General features: G+C 47.5%; 1 protein-coding gene and 1 long non-coding RNA gene across 7 annotated transcripts in view; one reads left to right on the plus strand and one right to left on the minus strand.

The window, feature by feature from the left end:
• The window catches only part of RGS8 (regulator of G protein signaling 8), a 32646-nt gene extending 13741 nt beyond the window's left edge, over positions 1–18905 (plus strand). For 4 of the 5 annotated variants that reach the window (XM_075038510.1, XM_075038512.1, XM_075038511.1 and 1 more), the window contains 4 exons: positions 2275–2376; positions 3306–3370; positions 11794–11960; positions 13712–18905. In XM_075038510.1, coding sequence (XP_074894611.1) covers positions 2275–2376; positions 3306–3370; positions 11794–11960; positions 13712–13894 — 517 coding nt within the window. In that variant the 3' untranslated portion in view covers positions 13895–18905. Of the gene's footprint in view, positions 1–129; positions 356–2274; positions 2377–3305; positions 3371–11793; positions 11961–13711 lie in introns of those variants that run through there. The other variant, XM_075038515.1, reaches the window with a different exon arrangement.
• Positions 1–22446, minus strand: part of LOC142035886 (uncharacterized) — a 27828-nt gene continuing 5382 nt past the window's right edge. Inside the window, exons 2-6 of one of the 2 annotated variants that reach the window (XR_012651976.1) lie at positions 18903–19072; positions 13153–13238; positions 10792–10897; positions 3170–3309; positions 1–137 (exon numbers count right to left, since the gene is read on the minus strand). This is a non-coding gene — a long non-coding RNA (uncharacterized LOC142035886). Of the gene's footprint in view, positions 138–3085; positions 3310–10791; positions 10898–13152; positions 13239–18902; positions 19073–22446 lie in introns of both variants that reach the window. The other variant, XR_012651977.1, reaches the window with a different exon arrangement.

The following is a 22446-nucleotide window of genomic DNA, read 5'->3' on the forward strand; positions in this document are numbered from 1 at the left end:
GTGACGCCAAACTCAAATCACTTTAGACCTGAAGCTGGACTTAACCTGCGGTCCTGGTCTTAGAAGGAAATGCTGTTTCTCCTCTGTGATCATCCCTCAACTCTGAACGTCTTCCATTGAAAAATTGACCTTCCGCGCTAGGAGGCAAGGATCAAATGGGTTGAGAACAACTGGCCATCCTTTTTTTTGCAGAGGATTCTTTGATACCTTTTTAAGTGCCAGGACATGAAACAGTAAATCCCTCCTTCCCGCACTCCTGCCTCCTGCAAACAGCCCCGACTGCTGTCCAAGCCAGCCAGTTAAAGGGTTAACCATAACTGGATGCCTGAATGGCTGCCTTACTGATCCCATGGAGGTAACTGAAAAGACATGATGCATCCCTCACCCCTGCCCATCCTGTCGCTGTCTGCCTCATCCAGCGAGCCTTTCAGCTCACTGCGGTGTCCCCTCTTCCCTCCTGCCCTTCCCTTGCCTCTCTACCTCCTGCGGACCCGGTTTCTTTCCCCCTCTTTCTCCTGTGTCCTGTCTTGGAAGTCCTCACCTAGAGATCGATGTTCCACGAGAGACAAGCTCCTTGCTCGTGGTGCAGCATCTCTGTCCCCCATACGCTCTGATTCCCTGCTGCAGTCCCTTGATCTCAGGCATCAGAGAGAAATCTGAGCAGCATTGCGGTAATGCATGTCACACCGCTTGCTGAGAAATTTGTGAGCTTGCTAGAACAAACAGTGCAGGGAAGATAAAGGTTGGGGGGTAGGAGGTATCAGGAAAGGTACCAGAAAGACCTTAGAGCTGACTCGGTGTCCGTTTGAGCACAGCAGGTCCAGCATGCTCAGCCAGAAACATGACACTTTCCACACAGTATTCTGCACTGATGTTTGAGGTTTATGTAACAGCATCCTGAGACCACCAGCCATGGGCCCATAGTTTGAGGCTGTGCAACAATTCCTGTGACTGAAGATCTCCAGGTTTTTGTTCTTGTTAAATGCTGCGAGCTGCCTGTGCTGCACCAGGGAGACACTCATTGCATTTAATTAACATTTAATTTGCTTTAAGATTACATTAAAATGTGCAATAATAGAAACTCTCTGAAGGGCAGGAGAAGAAGGGGGAAACAGGCGTGCTACAGATTGGCTCAGTCGCTGGTGCTGAAGTGTTCTGCAAGAATTACATATGGAAGAGAAAAATACTGTACTTCCCTCTGCAGTCACAGAAAGTATTTGGCATCTGTCTGGCAGCAGGGCTCGGAGAAGGGCTTTCTCCAGCTCAGAAGTGGGTCCAGCAGCTGAGAAGTGGAGACTGGGTCACTAAATGCGCCTGCCATGGTCCAGAAGAGACAATGGCCTCATTCCATGTCCAGGGAATCTAGTAGAAGGGATGCCCTTGGGCTGGAGAAAGCAAATCACAGGCTCTGCCCTTCTAGAGACCATGTAAAGCCATTAACGGGCACCTATGTGTCTTTGAAAGGAGATGATGCCAGTCCCGTATAATGCATGTGTGTGTGGCGTTTCCCTCCCCCTTTGTGGTCCTCCCCGTCCTGGGCTTATGTAATGAAGGATGCTGCGGATCCGCCGGCTATCCCGGGAAGGGGCTGGCAAGGATGCGAGGGGCTGGCGGAGGAGCGAAGGCTCTGGGGCTGCATTGAAATTTAGAGGAAAAAAGCAATAAAGCCATTTTCCGCCTGGGTAAGCCTGTCAGGAAAGAGGCAGTTTTAGCCTGCTTATGTAACCCCGAATCTAAAGAAGCTGCTTGGGATCCTGGCTGGGGTCTCATGGCTCTGCAGCACAGGCTCACCTTGCAGGTGCCTTACTCCCTACTCCCTCTCTTCTTCCTCCAGCCCCCTCCTGCCCTCTAGCCCTGGTATTTGTGCTGGTTTTGGTGCTGCTAGATTGCGGTGACTGATTTCCAGTATTGCTGCCCTTTGCTCTCTTTCCACACCTGACCTGAGCGGGTCTTTCCAAGAAACCATCCCAGAGTGCAGCCTTTAAAAACCTTTTTGCTAGTCAGAGCAGCTGAATGACTGTTGTGGGTGAGCCTTCAGCTGCTCTGGTGCTGTGTCCGTACTTAGCGTCTGCTTGGCATTTTACTGGAGATGTTTCAGGGTCCCTCCAACAGATGAGGGAACCAAGGACACAGGTCTGATGAGGCACAGAGCCACTGAGGTTTTTTGGTTTGGTTTTGTTTTGGGTTTTTTTCCCCCACTCTGGCTAGACTTATAATCGTCATCTTCTTTGGTTTTCCCCTGCTCACACCCCTGCTCCCCCACATCGACCACAGGAACAGAGGGATGAGGACTCGCCTGGGCTGCCTGTCTCACAAATCAGACTCATATAATGATTTCACAGCTATTCTTCCGGACAAGCCCAACCGGGCTTTGAAGTGAGTATAGCTGCAGCATCCCACCCCAACCCCATTTCTGTCCTTCCGCTCCCTGTCCACCACCCCCTCTAGGATTATCTTCCTTTGATTGTAATTTGTATAAGCTTTGACTAGTTCTTTTAGCTACAGGGAAGGAGGAAAACAAAACAGTGCTGACACAGCAGGAACAGCCTCAGAAAGTATCTGGATTATTGATACGAGTTCTCCCGTGAGACAGGACATGCGCGCAGTCCCCACTGCTGTACATGGGACATGTCAGCATGTATTTGAGGATAATTTACCCCTCTGTCATCACAAATCAAAGCCTGAGCAGTTGACTCAGTAAAAGAGGTGACCAGCAATTTCAGGTCACAGTCCTCTTTAGCTAAGCCTTGCTATTAAACACTACCAAAAAGTCCTGTGTTAGTTTGCACAATGCTTAAGGTAAATACTTTAGACAATCCAGAGTCCTGGTTAGAGATGAGTGGGATGGGATTCATCTGATCACAAGTCACTGCTTGCATCTGAGCTAAGACTCTAACCTTCCCCTGAAAGTCAGGAAGGAGAAATAAACACTTCTACAGGGGTGGGTTTAATTTCACTCGACTTTTGGCTTTTACAGTATAAATGTCTACATCTGAACTTGTTTTCTGGGCCTCTGCTTAGAGTCAATAAGGAAAAATTGGTCCCTTTTTGGGTGTGACTCATCTAGACTATTTTACCCACCTACCTGGGGATGTGAGATGAAGAGAGTCAAGTCCCTTGGTATCTCCTCACTGACTCTAAAGGGAGCCCAGGGTGACTTGCTGCTCACCTGGAGACCTCTACATTGTAGACCTCCAAAGTTAGGTGAGAAGAATTCCAGCCTTCCTCGGTGTCCTTGTCAAACAGCCCCAGAGGGGATCAGCAGCCATGGGTTGTCTGTAACTTGCCTCTTCCTTTTTTTACAGAAGACTGTCAACAGAAGAAGCAACAAGATGGGCAGATTCTTTTGATGTCCTTTTGTCCCATAAATGTGAGTAGAGATCAAATTCTACCTTTTTTTCCCCCTCGTACCCTTAATTACTAGTTGTAGCTAGGGCAAACGAAGTATGCATTGCATAGCACAGGAATGGTCCCTTGGGTAGGTGCTTACTATCCACTAGGCAACGGTCACAGTCATTTACAGGCAGGACTTGTCCTCAGGTTAAAAGGCAAGGCAGTGAGTTTCTGTGGGTTCCCTTCCTAGCTTTGCTCTTGACTGGGTGATCACAACTGATAAAGTCATCAGCTCAAGGTCTCGCCTTCTCCAGCTCCTGGGGATGCTCTGGAGGCAGGACCCCAAGGCTGTAGCCACGTGTACCATCCTTTGGCATGTGCCCCTGCGTCCAGTCTTTCCGCACAAGCAAATGGCAGGTTCTCAGCTCTCTAAAGCCCGCTAAGATCCATGATACCGCTTGTTTCCCTCTCCCTCCAGCTGTTCTTCTGAGCTGCTGTGCAGCTATGCTGTGTCAAAGTGTAGCCTTTGCTGGGAGTGCTACAACCCAACAGTGTATGTGGTTCAGTAACCTTGAACAACTTGCTCTGTAGCAGTCTCATGCGTGGTAGCCCTTAGCAGGTTCTAATTTACAGTTACCAATGCAAACATGAAAATTTCTCATCCAGAAACCTTATGCAAACGTATAATCAGCACACCTCGCTCCATTCAAGAGATCGATTGTTATCGGTTCTGTTCAGAAAATATTATTCTGCTTCACCAACATTTTCATGCTGAGAAATTATAAACAAGACAGCAAAGTTCACAGTATAGGTTCATTAGTGTGTTTCTATTGGAGAATAAATCAAGAGTGAGTCAAGGTTGGGGAAAAGTCAATGTGGGTGGTGAACTATTTTATTGCAATAAGGAACTGTCTGGTTTTCTTAGATACTCAGGTTTTTCCGCACTTATATTTTAAAATATAAGTGTAGAATTATATTATTATTTTAAATAAAGTGTAATTTTGCTGGATTTCTGCTGAGATGACAACAGTTTTGGCAGGGAATTAAGTGACAACTTTAAACAGGCTGGCTGTCCAAGGCAGAAAAAGCAATATATAATTTTAGCAGCAGTATCTTGTTGAGATCATTGCTCTTGCAGCCAGTAGAAAAAAATTATATGTGATGTAGCTGGATATGGCTAAGAGGGAACATTTCTTTTGTGGAAATTCAAAACAAGAAGGGAAAAATGCACCAAAGAGACTATAGGGTGCCTAGGTGATGGGGAAGGGGGAGGACAGGATATTCACATCAGTGTTACAATTCTGTACTCAAGCCCCTGTTCCTCCTTCACCAGTGTAAAAGCCGAAATTTTTCTTATTAGATACAGACTGCAGCAAGTGCTTTGGTGGTGCCAGTGAATTTACGCATCTATGTACTGACATTATACAGACTGTTCCCTCTTCAGTTGACTGCTGTGAATGCTAAATCAAACCTTAGTTCAATTATTTCATCCAACAGCCTCCACAAGAGTGTCTGGTTTTATTAATAAATTAGCCTTATAGTGTGATAAATGAATTATCAGAATTTTTCCTGTCTCTAGAACAGAAAGTAATTCTGATAACTCTCTGGCACCTAATGAAAGATATTCAGTTCCTAATAGCAACAGAAGGTGATCTTTAAAATTTAAATTAATCTTTTTTTATCAGCAGTCACGGTGACATTGCCTGGTGATCAGTGAAAAAAAATTGTTGTTTAATAAACTACTTTCTAAAGGAATATATTACAACTGCTCTGAACCTGAAGTTTCTGGAATTGCTAGCCTGGCAGTCAAGGGTTATAATGATGCAAATACAAAAAGCTCAGTTGAAACAGAAGTGTTATTTTAGTTACACCAGTTTAAAGGAGAAGAGCACATATCCATAAAAGGAATTATATTGTAAAATCATTGTGTTTTCGCTTATGTATACTTGTATCCAAAACAGAGAAGAATTGCCAAAGATCTGCTATGAAAGCAGAAAAGGAGAGAGTTGCATTTTTGCTGTTAGAGATGTGCTGATGTTAGACAGGTAAGGAAGTCTTGTGCCTCATCTGACCAAAATTTGAGAATAAGAAAAGCAGTGCCTGGCCTGCCTGCATCTGCCTGTAGTGAAGCTGCCAGCTAATATTCTACTTTTAGTGCCAAGAGAAGGACAGAACTGTCTCAGTCTAATTTCTCTGTGACTGCCCAGGTGAACAATATTAGACAGGGAAAATTCAAATTCATGCTTGGGGGCATAGGCTAAGCACCAGCTGTGCTCAGAGAGAATTTCCCCTGGGGCTCACAGCACCAGCAGGTAGACTGCTGCTTGACATCTGACATAAACTCTTTCTTCACTAGATGGACAGTTCTTCTATTTCGGAAGGGAGATTGTGATGCCGATTTCAGGGGGTTGAGTGGCCCTTTCTGCTGTGGTCAGATGTTACGGTGGTTTTGGGTCCCTTCCAGCCAACCTGTTCTTTGGGGAAAAAAAAACCCAGAATGCTCAAGTAGGACTCAGGAGCTGGATGTAGCAGCTGAAAATGGGGCAGTCTTTGTGGGTAATATTGCAAGGGGTTGGACAGATGCAAAAAAGAGCTCCAAGGAGCAAGAAAGTGGATCAGAGCTTCCTAAAAGACTCTCTAAAGTGCCAAGGTGAGCAGGCTGCCCTTGTACACTGAGGAGGCTCGCAGGGCTGCAGTAGTCTTTCTGGGAAAGGCAAACAACTTGTACTCTTCCACTTCCTATTTTCATGAGTCTCCAAAAGGTTTCTGAATGGAAGTGACCTGAACAGATGTCATGCATGATACAGACTCTATGGAGAGAGTCATCACGCTCACTTTTGTCAAATATCCCTTGGAGTGTGTTGGCCCTGTGGAGCTCCCCGTTCCCTCTCCCCCCGTTGTTTTATTGAATGACCTCTGTACGTAATGTTGGATCCTGACATGCTGCTGCCTGGCAGCATCTTGAGTGGAGGATTGAAAACCCCTGAGTTTTGAAGCAGTTGTGTGTCTCCAGAGATTGCCAGGCTGGGCAATGCCCTTCTCTCTATAGAGTGGTCTGATTTGGATTAACTCCCCAGCCATTTAAAGAACAATGTCTGTTGACATTAGCACGAGATTGTGAGTAGGAAAGGCAGAAGGGCTCTCTGTCACAGCCCCACCTTCCTTTTGCACTGGCGCTGGGACTTCAGCATCCCTCAGCCTCGCCCTTGTAAAGTAACCAGTGCCGAATGGTAGGATGCAGCTCAGTTGTGTTTCATTGCCAGCCCCAAATGAATAGGTCAGTGCAATGATATCCAACTTGGTTTTGCTAATAGGTGAAGCAGATCAAATTGAAACCATAGACTCAGCCAGTCGATCCTCTTTTTACAGCAGGAGCCTTGCCTGAGCTCGCTGCAAGAGACGCAAGCACAGCGTAGCAGCGTTCCCTTGGGTCAGGGCTTCTGAAAGTGGCAAGCAACAGGAGAGAGGAGTTTGATCCTACTTTCAGCAGAAAATTGAGAGAGTAAGAGACAGATCGTATGTAGCATGCTTCAGGGCACTCAGGGAGCAAAAGCAGTGGTTTTAACATGCTAGATTTTGGCATCTTTTCCCATTTTGTGCCAGTGTGGATTAGCGATGGCTCCCAGGGAAGTGGAGCTCAGTGTGGTCCATAGAGTGTGTGTGCATACATGTGAGTAACTGAGGAGTAATCCCCGCTCTGTACCCATGCCCAGGAGGTACAGGCTGGTCAGCCAGATGGAGATTTCATTTGACAGGCTGCTGGAGGGAGGTACAAGCAATGGCATGTCTCATTCTGCATCCCTTGCGGGGCTGGACACATGGCTTGTCATTTGTCCAGAATCCAGCAGGACAGTCTGTCCTCAATCTTTAGTCACTTTTCAACGAAGCATTCGACGCAGAAAACGTTTATGCTGAATTTCCATTTTTATCTCAGGGATGATGGGTTTTTCTCCTCACTGCACCATTATTTTTTTTTTTGTGATCTCTGTGCCCTTCTGCCCAAACTTTATTGTTGTCCTCCTCCTCCTGTTGTCTACACATTGCTCCTCTTCCTACACAGCACAGGAATATCTCAACCTACTCCTAGTTCTTTCTAAGCCAGAACAGCATTAGCATTAGCATTGTGCTGGTGACAGGCAGCCAACATTCAGCGAAGCAATGCTAAGCAGCAGTAAGAGCATGTACGTATGCTATACAGAGCATTGTGGCCTTGTCTCTTCAGCCCTGGACCCAACATGCTCCATAGAGCTAATCCATTCATCTACCAGCCATAAGGACTCTACCTTTATTCCCTACATGAAGTGCTGATCGCCCTGATGGTGTGAAACGCATGCATTAATTAGATGATTGTTGATCGCTTTCTTCCTCTGACAGTGGCTAATGCTTGGTTATTAAGCTGTCTGCCTGAATGATCTAAGCCACTAATCTGGGCTCTTCCTCGTGTTGCTGAAGCTTGCCTTAGTTAAGACCTGTGTTGTGTTTTGTGCTAGCCAGTTCAGTCCCTTCTCCCACAGCCCTTCTTGCTGGAAAGGATCTGCTCTCCACGGCCTGAAGAACAACATTTGAATGGGATGTCAGGAGCATCTGAGTCCTGTTCCTCACATAGTCATTGACCTGCCTGGCAGTCCTCGTCTATAAAACACAAATTCTTGTCATTGTCTAATTTGCCAGTGACCTGCAGCGTTACAGCTGTACGGTGTGCTGCAACGTCTTGGGATGGGGTAATGTACAAATACTTGCACAATCCTTCCTGGCAATCCTCTTGTGCATTCCCTTGGTCTATTTGAACAGAGAGCAGGGCATTTTGAAGCTTATATTTACACTTCAAAAGTAAAAAGCAAATGTCTTCTGCTCCTCTTTCAGACTCTTGACACTCAGTAGAAGAGCTCCATTTCTTTGCCTTCATCCTATCTGCTCCATCAGTACTGATTTACTCCTTTGGCTTCAAGCAGGGCTCACTGCTCGAGTCAAATTCATGAATAAGTGTCCAATAGTTGTCTTGAAGGGCTGTGCGTCTATACCAGTACATCTCTGTTTTCTTGAATGGCCAAGCCTTTAGACTACACATTTTATGGGTTTCTTGTGCTGCTGCATCTGAAGACTTCTAACCCTGCTTCTAATTGCTGTGGGTTTTCTGTATAGCATCCCTTTGGAATCGCACTTCTCAGGTGCTCCGACCATCTTCCAGGATATTTCAGGAGGGTGACTCAGTCGGTGATGCTCTCCTGCTCATATCACACTGCAATCCAGTGCTGGTTGCCCCAGCAAAAAAGCTGTCCAGCTGGGTGGGATGAGCTTTGAAGCTGATCCTTCATGAGCCATGCTTTCTTGATAACCATCAAGTGCAGGAGGAGATTAAAGTCAACATCTAGGTCAAATACCAGCTCTGGTGGTGGCAGTCCCCATACCTAATTGCCCTCCTGCCCTTTCAATCAGATTTGTCATTGTTCCATGATAAACTTGTGGGCAGTGATTTACTACTGCACAAGTCATCTGGGCTCCCATCTCTAACCCCCGTCTGCCAGGCACAGCTGTAAATTCTGGCAGGCAGTCAAAGGCTAAGGATGAAATCTGTGGAGAGCCAGGCAGCCTCGAGTCAAGGATGACCTCTCCCGCATCCAAGGCCTCCCCTGCAAGGTCCTCCCAGGTCCAGCCTCATCACTTCCAGCTCCTCAAAGGCTGTGAGGAGGGCGTGACAGGAATATATAAAGAAGTGGAGAACAGCCAGACACTATATATTTATGTATCTGCTGTCTAAACTTACTTCAGGATAAAAAGGATCTGCTTGACGTGAGAGCAGGAGGCAGAGCATATGGAAACCTCCTGGTCCCAGGAGGGACCTGCTGCAGCTGCTCTCTGGGGCAGGGCTGAAGCAAACACCTTTCTCACCTCGTCAATCATGATGTCCCCTTCTTTTAGCAGGTATTATATTTTGCAGGTATTATATTTGCCACACAAAGCTGCTATTTCTGCAAGTGATCCTCTGTCAGTGCTGGGGCTCTGGGGCTGTTTTAGAGGAAAGGGGAGGAGGCGGAAAAGACAAGGACAGAGAAAGGGGAGCAAGACGTCTGCGGGGACACACAGCAGAGACTGTATAGTTATTTCACATTAAATGTCCTAGGAGCTGATGATATATAAAATGACATACATCTCGGGGAACTGCTGCTTTCTCCCTTTGTACTTTCTTCTTTCTGAAACCTGTCAGCCTGCTGTTATGTCCTCTCCTTTTCCTCCTGCAAAGACTCCCTGCTCTTTTCTCAAGTCCTCCACTTGCTCCCACACAGGCCCTGTGAATTTTATAGACATTAAGGCGGGCACAGGTTTTGAAAATTTTTTGCTAGATTTCAGGAAGGGGAGCAGCCCTAAACCATCTCTCTCATTCACCATATTTATCTATCCACGGAGAGGCTCAAAGCAGCCACGGGCAGCGTGACCCTGACAGGTACCCTGCTGCTGGAGATGCCTTTGGCACTCTCTGCTCTGCAGGCTTCTCCAGGGCTAATGTCATGTTATTGAACCCACAATTTGCACTAATTGCTCTGCAGTGCTCATGGACAAGAGCCCTCACTTTGCCCACAATAGCAGTCCAAAACCTTGATGATCTTCTCCTACAAGTGCATTAATTAAGAAGTGACTGGACGAGTTGGTATGATAGAGCTGTTTCTCGCCCTCCTGGGGCTGACAGAAGCAGCAAGAAGTAGCTGAGACGGGACGTGCCAGTTTTACTTGCTGATCGCTATGCCCTTTGCAATGCAGACTGCTGATGGAGCAGTTAGCAGTGCAGAGCCCGTTAGTGAGGGAGCTTTGAGAAACAGAGTGGAGAGGTTTAGCCTGTAGTTTGGTCCTGTCTGGCCTAATATCTTTTCTGCCTTTCCCTTTGAGAATCTGGGCAGTCAGACATCTCTGCTGACTTACGTGCAGCCAGAAATAGGATTGTTATTTGCTGTTCAACACCTGGGGCCATTTCTTAGGGCTTGAGGCGCAGGACCTAGAACTGAAAAATATCTCCATGTCCTAAGTTATTACTGGAAACAAGAGAAGCAGGAGTAAGATTAGGACACACAAGGGAGAAAAAGGGCAGTGTTACATTGCTGCTTCTCCTCGCGTACCTGGTGCGAGCAAGAAAATAAGGACAAAGCTGCAAGGGAGTTTGTGATGGATCCTGTGACATGGCCAGCCCCTGTCCCTGGTGGGCCTGTATTTGCTGTGGACATGTGAAAATGACCCGCACCAAGCATCAGACATCACCCCTTGGGCTGCGTCCCAGCTCCTGTGCACCCTGCCACTGGAGGAAGGAGGGAAGGCAGCACTGCCGAGATCTCCTACCGCAGAAAGGGGGCAGGCTGAGCCCCCAAACCACAGCATTTGCAGGAGTTCAGGTCCTACAAACCCTCATCTTTGTCTGTCTCTGCCAGACACACATGCACTTGCTCCTCTCATCCTTTCGGGGAGTCTGACCTTTCCAAGTGCATTCCTGATTCCATCAATATTTTTAGACACTTGCTTGGAAGTAGCCAGTGCTGACTCAGGAGGTTTCCAGTCATGAACTATGAATACTCAGACCCTGTAGAAAAAGACCAGGAAAAGTTAGAAACATGTTAAACATGTTACTGGAAAAAAAAAAAATAGGAGCCAAATTTATCCCAAGGCTAAAGGAAGGATAAAGGGCATGTGTGAAACCTTCAACTACTTCAACTCTGCTGGTGCCATTCAGGGAAAGGAAATAAAAAACAATAGTAGTGTCCATAAATACACCCAGGCAGGGGTTTAAGAGGACACAGATTGCCTAATAAATTTTTCCATATTTCTAATCTGCCCCAGCTGACTCAGATTACATTACTGAAATGTCACAATTGCTAAGCATTAACAAGTGATAAGAACACTTTTACCACCAACTAGACAAGTAGTAATTATGCCATATCCTTTCCCTCTCCCCTTTATTGTAGCTGTAACAGACTCTCCAAATCCTTCCTCTGTTTAAATAAGACCTAAAAATACGTCACAAGGCGATATAGCAAAGTGACAGAAAACATAGGAGACAAGTCCACAGATACTATGTTTTATTAAAGGTTTTTCTTAATGACAGATAGGACATTACAAAGCTTTGCGTTAACATGCACAAGAAGCTGTGGCAAAAAACCCCGTATTGCTGAAGCTTGATGTTTTCAAGCGGAAATTTTCAAAGGTTAGGTGCCCCAATCTCAAAGAAAGCCTTTTGCCACATTAGCTGGAAAAACCCTTTTTCAGAGCAACAGCAAATGATGTTTGGCTTTGTGGCAGCTCAAAAGAGTCCAGCTGATGCAATGGTGTAAGTTACGGATGCATCCTGGCATTGCGGACCTTGGGACAAAAAATCAAAGGGCCTTTGGTATGCAGGGGTGGATGGAAGGATGTCTGTTAAAGAGACTGCTCCTTGCCCTCTTTCTCCTCCTGTTGTAACTCCCTGTGTGTCTCTTGCAGATGGGTTGGCCGCTTTCCGTGCTTTCCTGAAGACAGAGTTCAGTGAGGAAAACCTGGAGTTCTGGCTCGCCTGCGAGGACTTCAAGAAGACCCGCTCGGCAGCCAAGCTGGCCTCCAAGGCTCAGCGGATCTTCGAGGAGTTCATCGATGTGCAGGCTCCTCGAGAGGTGGGTATGCCAGCACCCCAGGCAGGCAGAGCATCCCTGTGGGGCAGGGAGCAGGTCCGTCTCCCCTAGCTGGGACCTGCGGGGTGCCAGGGGCTGGGGAGCTCGCTCTCCCCTCCCAGAGATGATGATGAGGAGTGGATAAGGAGGATGGGAATACCATCCTGTCTGTTACAGCTGCGTCTGCTCATGGTGACTCATCCCCTGCTGAGGGCAACTACTTCGATGGTACTGGATTAGTCACAGCCAGTGAGTTCAGTGGCAACTGCAACCTACGTTTCCTAACCTCCATCAGCTTCCTAGGAGTAATTCACCTTGCTCCTCTCATTTACTATTAATCTCCGAGCAGGCTATTGGGCTCATTTCTCGCAGGACATTTTGCATAGAAGCATCCCACGAATGACTAACTTGTTGACTTTGCAGGGAGGCATGTTTATCTGCTGACTAACTCCCAACTCAATTAGACCTCCTAAAAGATGCGAGCAATAGCTCAGAGCTGAACAAAAAGTGCAGTCACAACCCAAAGCCTGGATTTATTAAGTCCTCTTTCAAGTACTGACAGGTTGATGCAACTGTCAGATCCTGCGTTGTGACGTTGGGTTGCGTTATTGTGTTCATAATGCCATCAGGAGGGTGCTTACTTGCACCTGCTCTCCCATGGTGGTCCTCCTGCTAGATTGCACGGGTGCTTGTCACAATACAGGTGCCTGCGAGGGGATCCCTCTAAAAGGGCTCTCTTTACTCCATCTTTGAACTAGGAAGGCTATTGCAAGGCCACTGAGAAGCACCCAGATTTACACCAAGGGCTGTGGACATCTCAGGGCACGCTTCAATCTGCGTCACCCCCAGTGAGCATCTTCCTGCTGTTATTCGTGAAGCTGGGTGGGATTTTTAAGGACTGCAGGGCTGAATCTGGGTTAGAAATGTGAGTGCAGGTTGGATGGGGTCTTTCCTAAAATTTGGTCCTGTTGTCGTAATTTTGGCATACTAGAATGTGAAATGACCCCTAAGTGACACAGGGAGCCAATCTATATTGCTGTCATCTGAGTTAAGGTAGACAGCTTTACTTTCTAGACTCCTTTAAGTTTGGACACTGGGTTAGTAACAACAAATAACATCTTTTCAGCCAGGTTTTAAACAGTAACCCTAACAAATGCTGACTGCTTTGCTAGGGAAAGAAAACAGGAAAACTCACCTTGTTGGCTTTGCAAACAAATGGCAGTCATAACATCAGAGTGGTTTATTTTTTCAAGTCCCTGCTTGAGATACTGTAACACGAAGCTGTTATGGGAAAAATCAAACAATTTATTTTATAACAACAAAGTTTAAAAACATTTAATAAGAGCATACTAATAGTTTAAACCCATCTAAAAGTTCATTCACCCTCATATCAGGCATGTAGTGCAGAATAAAGGCACTAGAGAAATCTTGGTAGACAGGAGAGAGGTTAGGCCGAGTCAGCAATTTTAGAAAATGTGCTACATAAACCTGTGCTTAAGAGCCTGAATAAAAGCCATTTGATTTCAGAAGTGCTCAGATCACTATAAATCTAGTTCAACTTTTCCAAATTTGGGGCAGGATTTTTAACACTGGATCGCTAAACCCCGCAGAGTTTGGGGGGCTGTTTAGGCATGGATGAGGGTAGGACCTTGGTTCTGCTGCTGCTTTTACAGCCATGGCTGAGACGAAATGTGCCATTTGAAGCAGGCAAACTGGTCACTCAGTACCAAACTCTCTTCTGCTACTTTTCCCAGGTGAACATAGACTTCCAGACACGGGAGCTGACAAGAAGAAATATGCAGGAGCCCTCCCTCTCTTGCTTTGACCAAGCTCAGGGGAAGGTGCACAGCCTGATGGAGAAAGACTCTTACCCCAGGTTCCTGAGATCCAAAATTTACACAGACCTGCTGTCTCAAACCCAGAGGAGGCTAAGCTAGAGCAGCGATGGGGCCCTCAGAAACCACGTGCTTCCCACAACAGCCAAAACCCATGTCTAAATGTGAAACTTTCTTGGTGTTAAAAGCAGTGGGAATGAGAAAAGAGGGAGAAGAGGAAGAGGAGGCTTCCAGAGCATGATCCAGATGTGGTATTAGGACTCTCTGAGTTTCTGCACTTTTTTTTGGTTAGCGGTAGCATCTTGCAGTTGTTGCCTCTCTCTAGCACAAACCCATAATCCTCTCTAGTCATGGGGTCGCCTGTTGGGAAAGCAGGTTTCCTTTAAAACTACTACTTTGGTTTGTGTGTAAATAACACCACTGCACCTTTCCATCCTTCCAGACGTGTCCCTGGCTCTCACCTCTCCCCTGTGTTTGGAAGGACCCTAAGGGCAGTTCCGAAACTTGTGAAGCCAAGTCTGGTCCAAAGCATTGTCTCCCACACTGGCTGCTGGGGTCCAGATCCAGAGACTGAGGGGAGGTAGAGAGGGCAAAGACACATGATTCATGCTGCTTCCTGGCATGGAAACCATACCAGCAAACTCAGCTCACCTTTCCATTTTGGTTCCACACCTTATGACACCAGCTGCTACCCCGTCACAACCCCTTATCTTTCAGGGATGGAGACTAAGAGTTATTTTCTGTATGACAGTCAAGGAGCTGAGTTTTTCTCATGAGGAAGGTAATCCCAAAAGCTCTCACTAGACCTGGTCAGGCGAGTCTTCTAGTGAGAAGGATTGTTTTTCATTAACATTATTTACTTGTACTGTAGTTCAGCCTCAAGACCCCAGTTGTTGTTCAGGCTTCATTGTACTAGGCACCGTACCAAAACCTAACACAAAGAGACTCCTGGCCGCCAGAGACATTAACAGGCTTGGTGGCTTCTCGGGAGCAACCTGCCAGCTGTCGGGAAAGAGTCAAGAGAAGGAATGTCCCATCTGCCCCATGCTGAGATCTAAGAAGAGCACAAGACCTGTCTGCTATGGCAGATAGCATTTTTCATGTAGTACCTGACCAGCGCATGGCAGGGAGAGGTAACATGAAAAATCACAATTATATTTTTGTTATTTACTGATTATTGACTGTTGTTACCTACCGATGTTCCACTGTGGGTTCAATGCCATGTGAAGAACTACTAAAGACACGGACCCTCTTGCATGGTGCTTGCTTAAAAACAGGACACAGGGAAGCATGCAGTGAGCAGAATGAGCATCCAGGTGTGAAGTGGTGTGAAGGGTACTTTGGCCCTGTTCCCATAGCCTGGATAGCCAGCTGCAGGAGAAGACTCTGTGCAGATGGCAGTTGTGTAGCACCTCCTCTGTGCTGTGCAGTAATACTTACCATCTGAAGGCCCCATTTCTATGGCATTGCTGTTTCAGCTTATCGGCTGTCAGATTCTTGCAATATTTTCTAATGGAGAAGCAGACAGCCTGTCTGTGGATTTGAGCCTACAGATCAGAGGTCTATTTTCTTAGTTTTATGAAGGCCTGGAAAGTGACCCCATGGATCTTTTCCTTCTCTGAATCACCCACGGATCAGAGGCTGTAAACTTCTGCTCTAGTTGAGAGTGGTGGGTAGGTCTGATACATCAGAAAGCTGGTGATGAAGGTTTAGTGTAATATGGTGTAAACTAGGTAAACTGAATTCTACAGCTAAGTATAACGTGTTTGGAATGAGATACAAAAACCTGCTTGGATATTAAAAGTTACTATCCATGCATTAGGTAGGAAGCAGGTTTTGAGGCTTTTTTTAAGGATGCTGCACAGGGCATTAGAACAAATAGGTTTAGGATCAAGATAGGGATGGTAAGCATGTTTGTTTTATTTTGGAGGTGTGTTCCTGTGGTCTCTAAGACACTAAAGTCTAAATACGGTGCAAGTGCAAAATTTATGTTCAGTAGGGAAACCTGCTTTTCAGTACCTGGTTGGTCAGCTCTAAAATTCTCTAGTTGTTTTGTAGGAAAAGATCAGTGAAAGATGGGCACTGAAAAGTGCCCCAGATTAATCCAAGGGGTCTACATCATGCAGTGGCTCAACCAGCTGTGAGTTTAGCTGTTCATGAGCCCACAGCTTTACGGCAAACAAGGTACCTGGCAAAGAAGATCTAGTAGGACAGGTCTCTGGGGAAACTTGTGCAACGTTCTGGAAGGAGTCAAAGACAGAAGCAAAGGATATAGATTCATGCATCTAGTGGCTGCCCCTCATGGTATCTGGGCTATAGGAAGTGGAACAGAGTCACATCACCTATACAGCCCCCTCCTGCTATAGGTGAAAGGGAAGGAGGAGGGCAAATCACCCCACATTGCAGTGAAACACTTTCAATCCTTGACCTGCAAGGGAGGATGCAAAGCCACTGACTGTGAGGAGGGGCTGGAATAACTCTCCTTTCCAAGAAACACTATGTCTACTACAACTGCATAACACAGGATGGACTGGGATCTCTCAGGGGCACGCGTTGCTTTGGCCGAAATAGTTCCCCTTGAGATGGCCTGTGGTGCCAGTTGTACCCAGTGTCACTGCGACCGCAAAATGGCACAGCGACCGGTGATCCAACCACTGCAACGCGGCAGCTCAGCTTCCCAGTGCTGCGTTGCCAAACAAGCCGTGTTGCAAGGGATGACGGGAGGCCACCTCATCTGGCCCTGCCTTCCTCCTTTTTCAGCCTCCTTTTGACTGCACATACAAAAAGCATCCCAGTGCTGCCCTGGATGTAAGAGACAGCAGTCTTAGGCAGTCATTGCTTTCAAAGAGAAGGCAGAAAGCCACGGTAGCTGCCTTGTGGTATTTCTCTTAAAGCCACTGATAAACCTTCTGAGTGGACTTGGATGATGCTGACCTCTAGTGCCAGCTGATACATCCCAGACAAGGGTTTTTCAGCCAAGTGCCCTGCAGCCACCCATGGCAGTGAGGGTCACAGAGACAACCAGGCGATGGGGGAAACAGCAGAACCAAGATGTTTTTGTCGAGGAATGAGGAACAGATACTCAGAAGTGTGGACAATTCCCAAGCTTCCCTGATGACTACAAAGGCTGGTCCCGTTCGGAGTGTGACTCCAGAAAACCCAGTATGTAACATCTGTCAGCAAGCTCCTCCAGCGTTGGTGCTGTCATCCTTTCAGTTTGTGTCAGAACTCATGGAAAAACTTCAAAGTAGCCAACACCCTGTAACAACCAAGCTCCCCTCTCTCCTCTATTGACCTGGGGAATTGCTTTGAGTGGGTGCTTTCAGAACTGCCGTTGCTGCAGTGGTGACAGGGACTGTATTCACATGCCGGCTGATGTAGGAGAAGTGTTTTGCCAATTAAATTGGTGCCAGATAATATCCTCCATGGGAAACATCCTAGAGCATAGAGTGGAGCACAAGTATTGTCTGAGGCATATAAGTCTATCACAGTTATTTTTGTTGCTGCTCTTACAGTTTGTCTCTCCTGAAGGGAAGCAGACTAGTTATTTAAAGTTATTTAAAAAAAAAAAACAAACCAAAACCAAGAAATTGGCACCAGCTGCTTCTTTTATGCCAAATGTCAGTCTGAAGTGAATTAAAATAGGCAGCTTATAGCTCTTCCCCTTAAACCATGGGCTGATTAAGGAAATAACGATGGAACCAAAGCTTCGGAAAGCACTGAGTGATGACTAATCCCTATCAAGGACAAATATCCTATCTTTGATTCATCTCTTACTGATGTGAAAGGGTTATTCATAACTTATAACCCCGTTTCCCCTCTCCACAAGCACACACCTCCAAAATTTTCCTCCTGTTTCCAGTGATGTCAGAGTGTGCCACCACATGAAGAGAGGGAAAAAAAAAATTGTTTCCCTCAGCTCCTTTTATTCTGTTTTTGCTGGCCTGTATCCAGTCAGCTCCCAAGTCCTTTGACAGCAAAAGGGAAAAAGAGTTTACAGATTGCCTTTCCCTTTTCTATAAGCTTCAGGTGTTGTTAACTCCAGAAGCAGATGCAGAACCCCAATCTGCTTTTTCTTTCTCCTGCTTTGGCCCATCAGCCAGCTTTGGGATGATTTCCATCACTTTTACCGGACTTGTTAATGTACTGATGGGTCCCTGCCCTCCACGCTGGGAAGGTGTGAAGGGCAAAGTCCTGCTAGGCTAAGCAGGGGAGGGAAATAGGTGTGTGTGTGTGTCTGTGGGAGTGGATGGGTGGGAGTGCATGTGACTTCACGTGTATGTTATTTAGTGTCTCCTACTAGAGAAGCTTTTCTGAGACATAGATGTGCATGTTAAAATAGGAGAATTAGGCATAAATGACATAAAATGAGATTTTTAGCCAGTGTTGTGTTTGCCTCGTGTGTAAGTTTGACTAGTAATAAGAGACGTAAAACTCTGCTCGGCTTCCAGTTACCCATAAGAGCACATGTATCAAACTGAACTGAATGTTCACTGATAGACACAAAACCAAAATGTTTACAGCATTCAGAGCAATAGCAAAGCATACCTCATGCCAGTCCTGGAGTGCCTCTCACCTGTCAGTGCAAGCTCTCCCCTCCCTGGGGGCCTCTTGCTTCTCCCTCCAAACCCCTCTCTCCTTCTCAGTCCTGTCCTTGTGGTCTTCCCTCTTCTTCCTCTTTACGGTTTCCCCCCTGAAGCACTTCTGTCCATGCCAACCTTCCTCTCCACCAGCACTGTTTGTCCCCATATACCTGAGCCTGGGTCTCACATAACCTCCTCCCATGCCCTCCTGTTTGCACACCCTCCATCCCCTTATATCCCTCCTCTCTTCTTTGCCTTTTGCTTCCCCAGACCCTTGTTTCTGGTCTTGCCATCTCTCTCCTACATACCTCCTACTGTCACTATAAAGCTCCTAGTAGCTATTCCTTGCCTGTTATATATGAAGAAAACGCTTCACATCATTTCTGCATTATCTTTCTTTCCTGCGGCTGCTGCAGTTGTCTTCTTCCTTGGTACTGTGTTTTCTCCAGCGTCAAAGCATTATATCACAAAACTGGAATTAAAGCACATTTTGCTGCTAGATCAGAATGCTTTTCTCTTCCACGCACCCCTTGGGCTTTGCAGAGGCTCTTCTTGTCCCCAGTGTCATGTCGTCTTCTTCCATCCACGCTCCACGTGCTGTGCTTGTGGCAGGGGCTGGCTAGTTGAGAGGGCAGCTGTGCTGCACAGAGGCAGCGGCTGCTTCAGCAGGATCACAGCTGTGCTTCCTCTTGGCTTTCTGATATAAAAAAAAAGAGTGTAAATAAAGGTGTGTGTGTTGTATTTGCTTAGTAAAGTCAGTCGTTCTGCTCTGTGCTTCCTCTTGGTTTTACTGGAGGGATGTATCTCTAATTGGAGACTGCAGTAAACTTAACCAGAGTTCAGGGAACTGAGGGCATGGGAGGGAGGTGGCAAAAGGGGATGAGCTTATTACCAAAAAACCCAATGTTTCTGGCAAAAAGGCACAGAAGAAAAGGCAGTGCCTGCTTCTGGAGGGACCTGGTGTGAGGTATGGGGACCAGCCACAGCGTGAATCGCTTGTCTCCAGTAGCCCCACAACTCCCAGTTTGCATCATGTGCTGCATGCCCCGGGCTGGATCTAAAACATGACAGATGAGGAGCTGCTCGGCTTTGCATTTATAGTGTAGATAACAGCGTTATCCTAAGAGAAATGTCTTCCCGTTGCTCTATCAGTGCCCGCAGTCACCAGTTAAGAAGCAATGAGGGGGAGGAGGCATCTTGTGTTGTGTTTACTTATGCAGTCCTCTGCGGGATTACTGGTAATGAAGAGAGCAGGGTACAAGTACTCCCTGGGGTAGATCCCCCTTCCCTAAAAACTATGACTGAAGTATCTTATCCTCCTATAACCTCTCTCCCCCCCTCCTTTACAAGCAACCCAAATCAGACACGCAGAGTTCAGATTTTTCTTTAAGCTCTCTGGCACCTCCATCTTCAGTGGGTTGGCAGTGTCCCACTGGCAGGAAGGGGCCTTGAGCATCTGACTCCAAACCCAAGCACTGAATAAGGCTGTCTTAAATAATAAAGATGACTTGTTCCTTGGGAAACATGCTTGTGGGTGGCTCCGGAGAGATTTAGGAGGGCATTAAAGTAGGGAGTAAACTCAGAAGTGAGCCACCAGGTAGCTTGGTAGAAAGACCAGCTCTTTTAAGACCTTCCCTATGCCATGTTTTTATTTTAATTAGGTCCTGATGCTGTAACTGCCTCCACAGTGTCTGGGTGCTGCTGGTGTTGGTAGATAACAGCAGGAGCTGTTTGGGCAGGACACGTGGGTTGTTCAGTCTGATTCCTTCCCGTTCAGGGGAAGGCATGGGCTCGAGTTCGGTTTGACCTTCCTTCTGCATTACCTGCTCGTTTCCTAGGCTCACCTTCCCCTCTGAGGCTGGAGAAGCTCCTCAGCCATACCAGCTGTCTGACCAGCGATGATATCCCCCCTAAGTTGTGTCACCACATTGTAAAGTGTTACTCACCTGTACTGTATAGAGACCGTGAGGACGTAATAAACAGCCTGAGACTAGTTACTCTCTGCCTGAGTGTCTGAAAAGGTGTGAGTTGAGCACGTTTTCCTGCGTGGAGAGGGAAGTGGGAAATGCGGGCCCAGGGATGGAGGGGTATCTCCTAGCAGAATTGCTGAGGAGGAAAAGGGTGGGAGAAGCTTGTGCTTTCTTGGACCCTGCCCTCATCCTTCTGTGTGCTGGTTTCACTGGTGCAGACATGCTGGATGGGACAGCGAAGAAGGGACCTGTTAACTCTAAGCAGTCAGTCTGCTCTGTCGAGGCAATTTAGAACCAGTCTCCCTGGAGCGCGCGGTTTGGGGAGATGAGTCAGAAATATTGTTACTAGGATCTAGGAGACTACAAGGAAGGTAAAGCTGAAGAGCCTTCCACCAGTGCATTGCTGTCCTTTTCTGGGTACACCCCACTGCTGCCTGTGATGGATTGCCCACCCCAAACCCCAAAACCAAGGACCTGAGCACAAGCAGTGCCAGGAGCAGCCGTTCTTGGAGAAGGCTGCAGCAAAGCTTCAGTGAGGGGCTGCTGGCATCTGCCTGGGGAGTAGCCGTGGTCGGAGCCGAGCAGGAGCGCTGGCTTCAGCGCAGGGACGCAGGCAGCACGGAGAGCGGTGACGGCCAGTGCAGATGGGTCGCATGAGCAGCCCTTCATCGCAGACAAATTACCTACTCCCCTGAACCAGGTACCTCACAGAAACACATGTAAATCTGTAGGACCTGCCTGGAGGGGCTGGGCTTACCACACTGCAGCTAGGGCAGCAGCACCGGGTAGCTACTTGTTTGGGAAAATGGAAAACCAAGAACTTTCCCTACCAGGAGTATGGCAGGGAGATGTGGGGCTGCCAAGGCAGCCGGTTGGCTCTCTCCAGCCCAGCCACCTCTGTATTCATCCTGCTGTCCTGTGGGGAGAAGCAGCAAGGGCTGGGAAGCTCTTTATCAGCCCATTAAACACACTGACATGCAGCCAGAAATGGCCACAGCAAAGGTGGCATGGCTGGGGCACCAGCCTTTCCTGTGGACCCGGCGCTGCCAGTGGCATAGCTCCTGCCTGCCCCTCTGGGCATGTTTTGGTCACACTGCCTTATTGCCAAGCACGAAAACAAGTGCCGAGTCTGCTCCCCACACCAGGACCAGCGGTGGGGGATGCACAAGCAAGGTCTCCCAGCAAAGGGAGCAGTGTGGATGGCTCAAGAACGATCAGGCCACAAAAAAGCAAACAAATGCTTTCTCCAGTTGATAAAAAGCAGCCCCAGGCTCCAGCAGGCAGCTGGCATCAAGGTCTTGGCTTGATCCTTGCTTCGGGGATAAACTGGTGAGAGATGAGCAGCAATAGGCTGGCAAGTCACCGGCAAAGCCCAGGGTGAGGGCTGGTAGTAGGGATGAGGACAAACAAGTAAGGAACGGGAAAGGCAAGAGCAAACTCAGCAGGCAGGGAAAACACACCTGGGGACCAGGGCATGCATGAGCTAGAGATAGGCAGCGAGAGCTGGAGAAGTCAAAGCGACTTGGGGAGTCCCAAGGGCCAGTTTAGGAAACCTGGAGGAGCCTGGGCTTGCTGGGGAAGGGTTGGGAGGCAGCTGAGGGCAATCCTGGGTACTAAAGGGGGAAGGGGAGGTGTTAGCAGGGGCAGAGACCAGAGTGAGGGCAGCTGGGGGGTTGTTTGGGTGGGCTGCTGCCTACCAGAAGAAGGGACTTCAATGGGGAAGGGCTGAGGCCAAGCAGAGCGTCTCCTGAGCAAGTCTAGCAAGTGAGGGAGAGTAGTGACCTGGATCCTGCCTGGCCCTGGGCACACCGAGGGCACTCCTTGCCTGGTGCACAGCCCATCCTCCCTGCTAAAAGGTGAGTGTTTGCTACGTGGTCTGCACAGGGTTGCATTTAAAAACAATAATTAAATGAGCTTGTTTTTCTCTGGAAATTGGTGCAGTGGAACTTATCAGTCCCTCTGTCTTCTTTCTATCCCCCCCTTTTTGCCCTAATTCCCTTCCCTTCTTTTATTGTTTTTTCCTTTTCATCTGCTGCTTCTTCCATCTAAGCCTGTCTCTGAGCCAAAACAATTTGCATGCATCCAAGGAAGGATCTGCCAT

The sequence above is a fragment of the Buteo buteo genome, chromosome 10 (assembly GCF_964188355.1).
Source record: "Buteo buteo chromosome 10, bButBut1.hap1.1, whole genome shotgun sequence".
Lineage (NCBI taxonomy): Eukaryota > Metazoa > Chordata > Aves > Accipitriformes > Accipitridae > Buteo > Buteo buteo.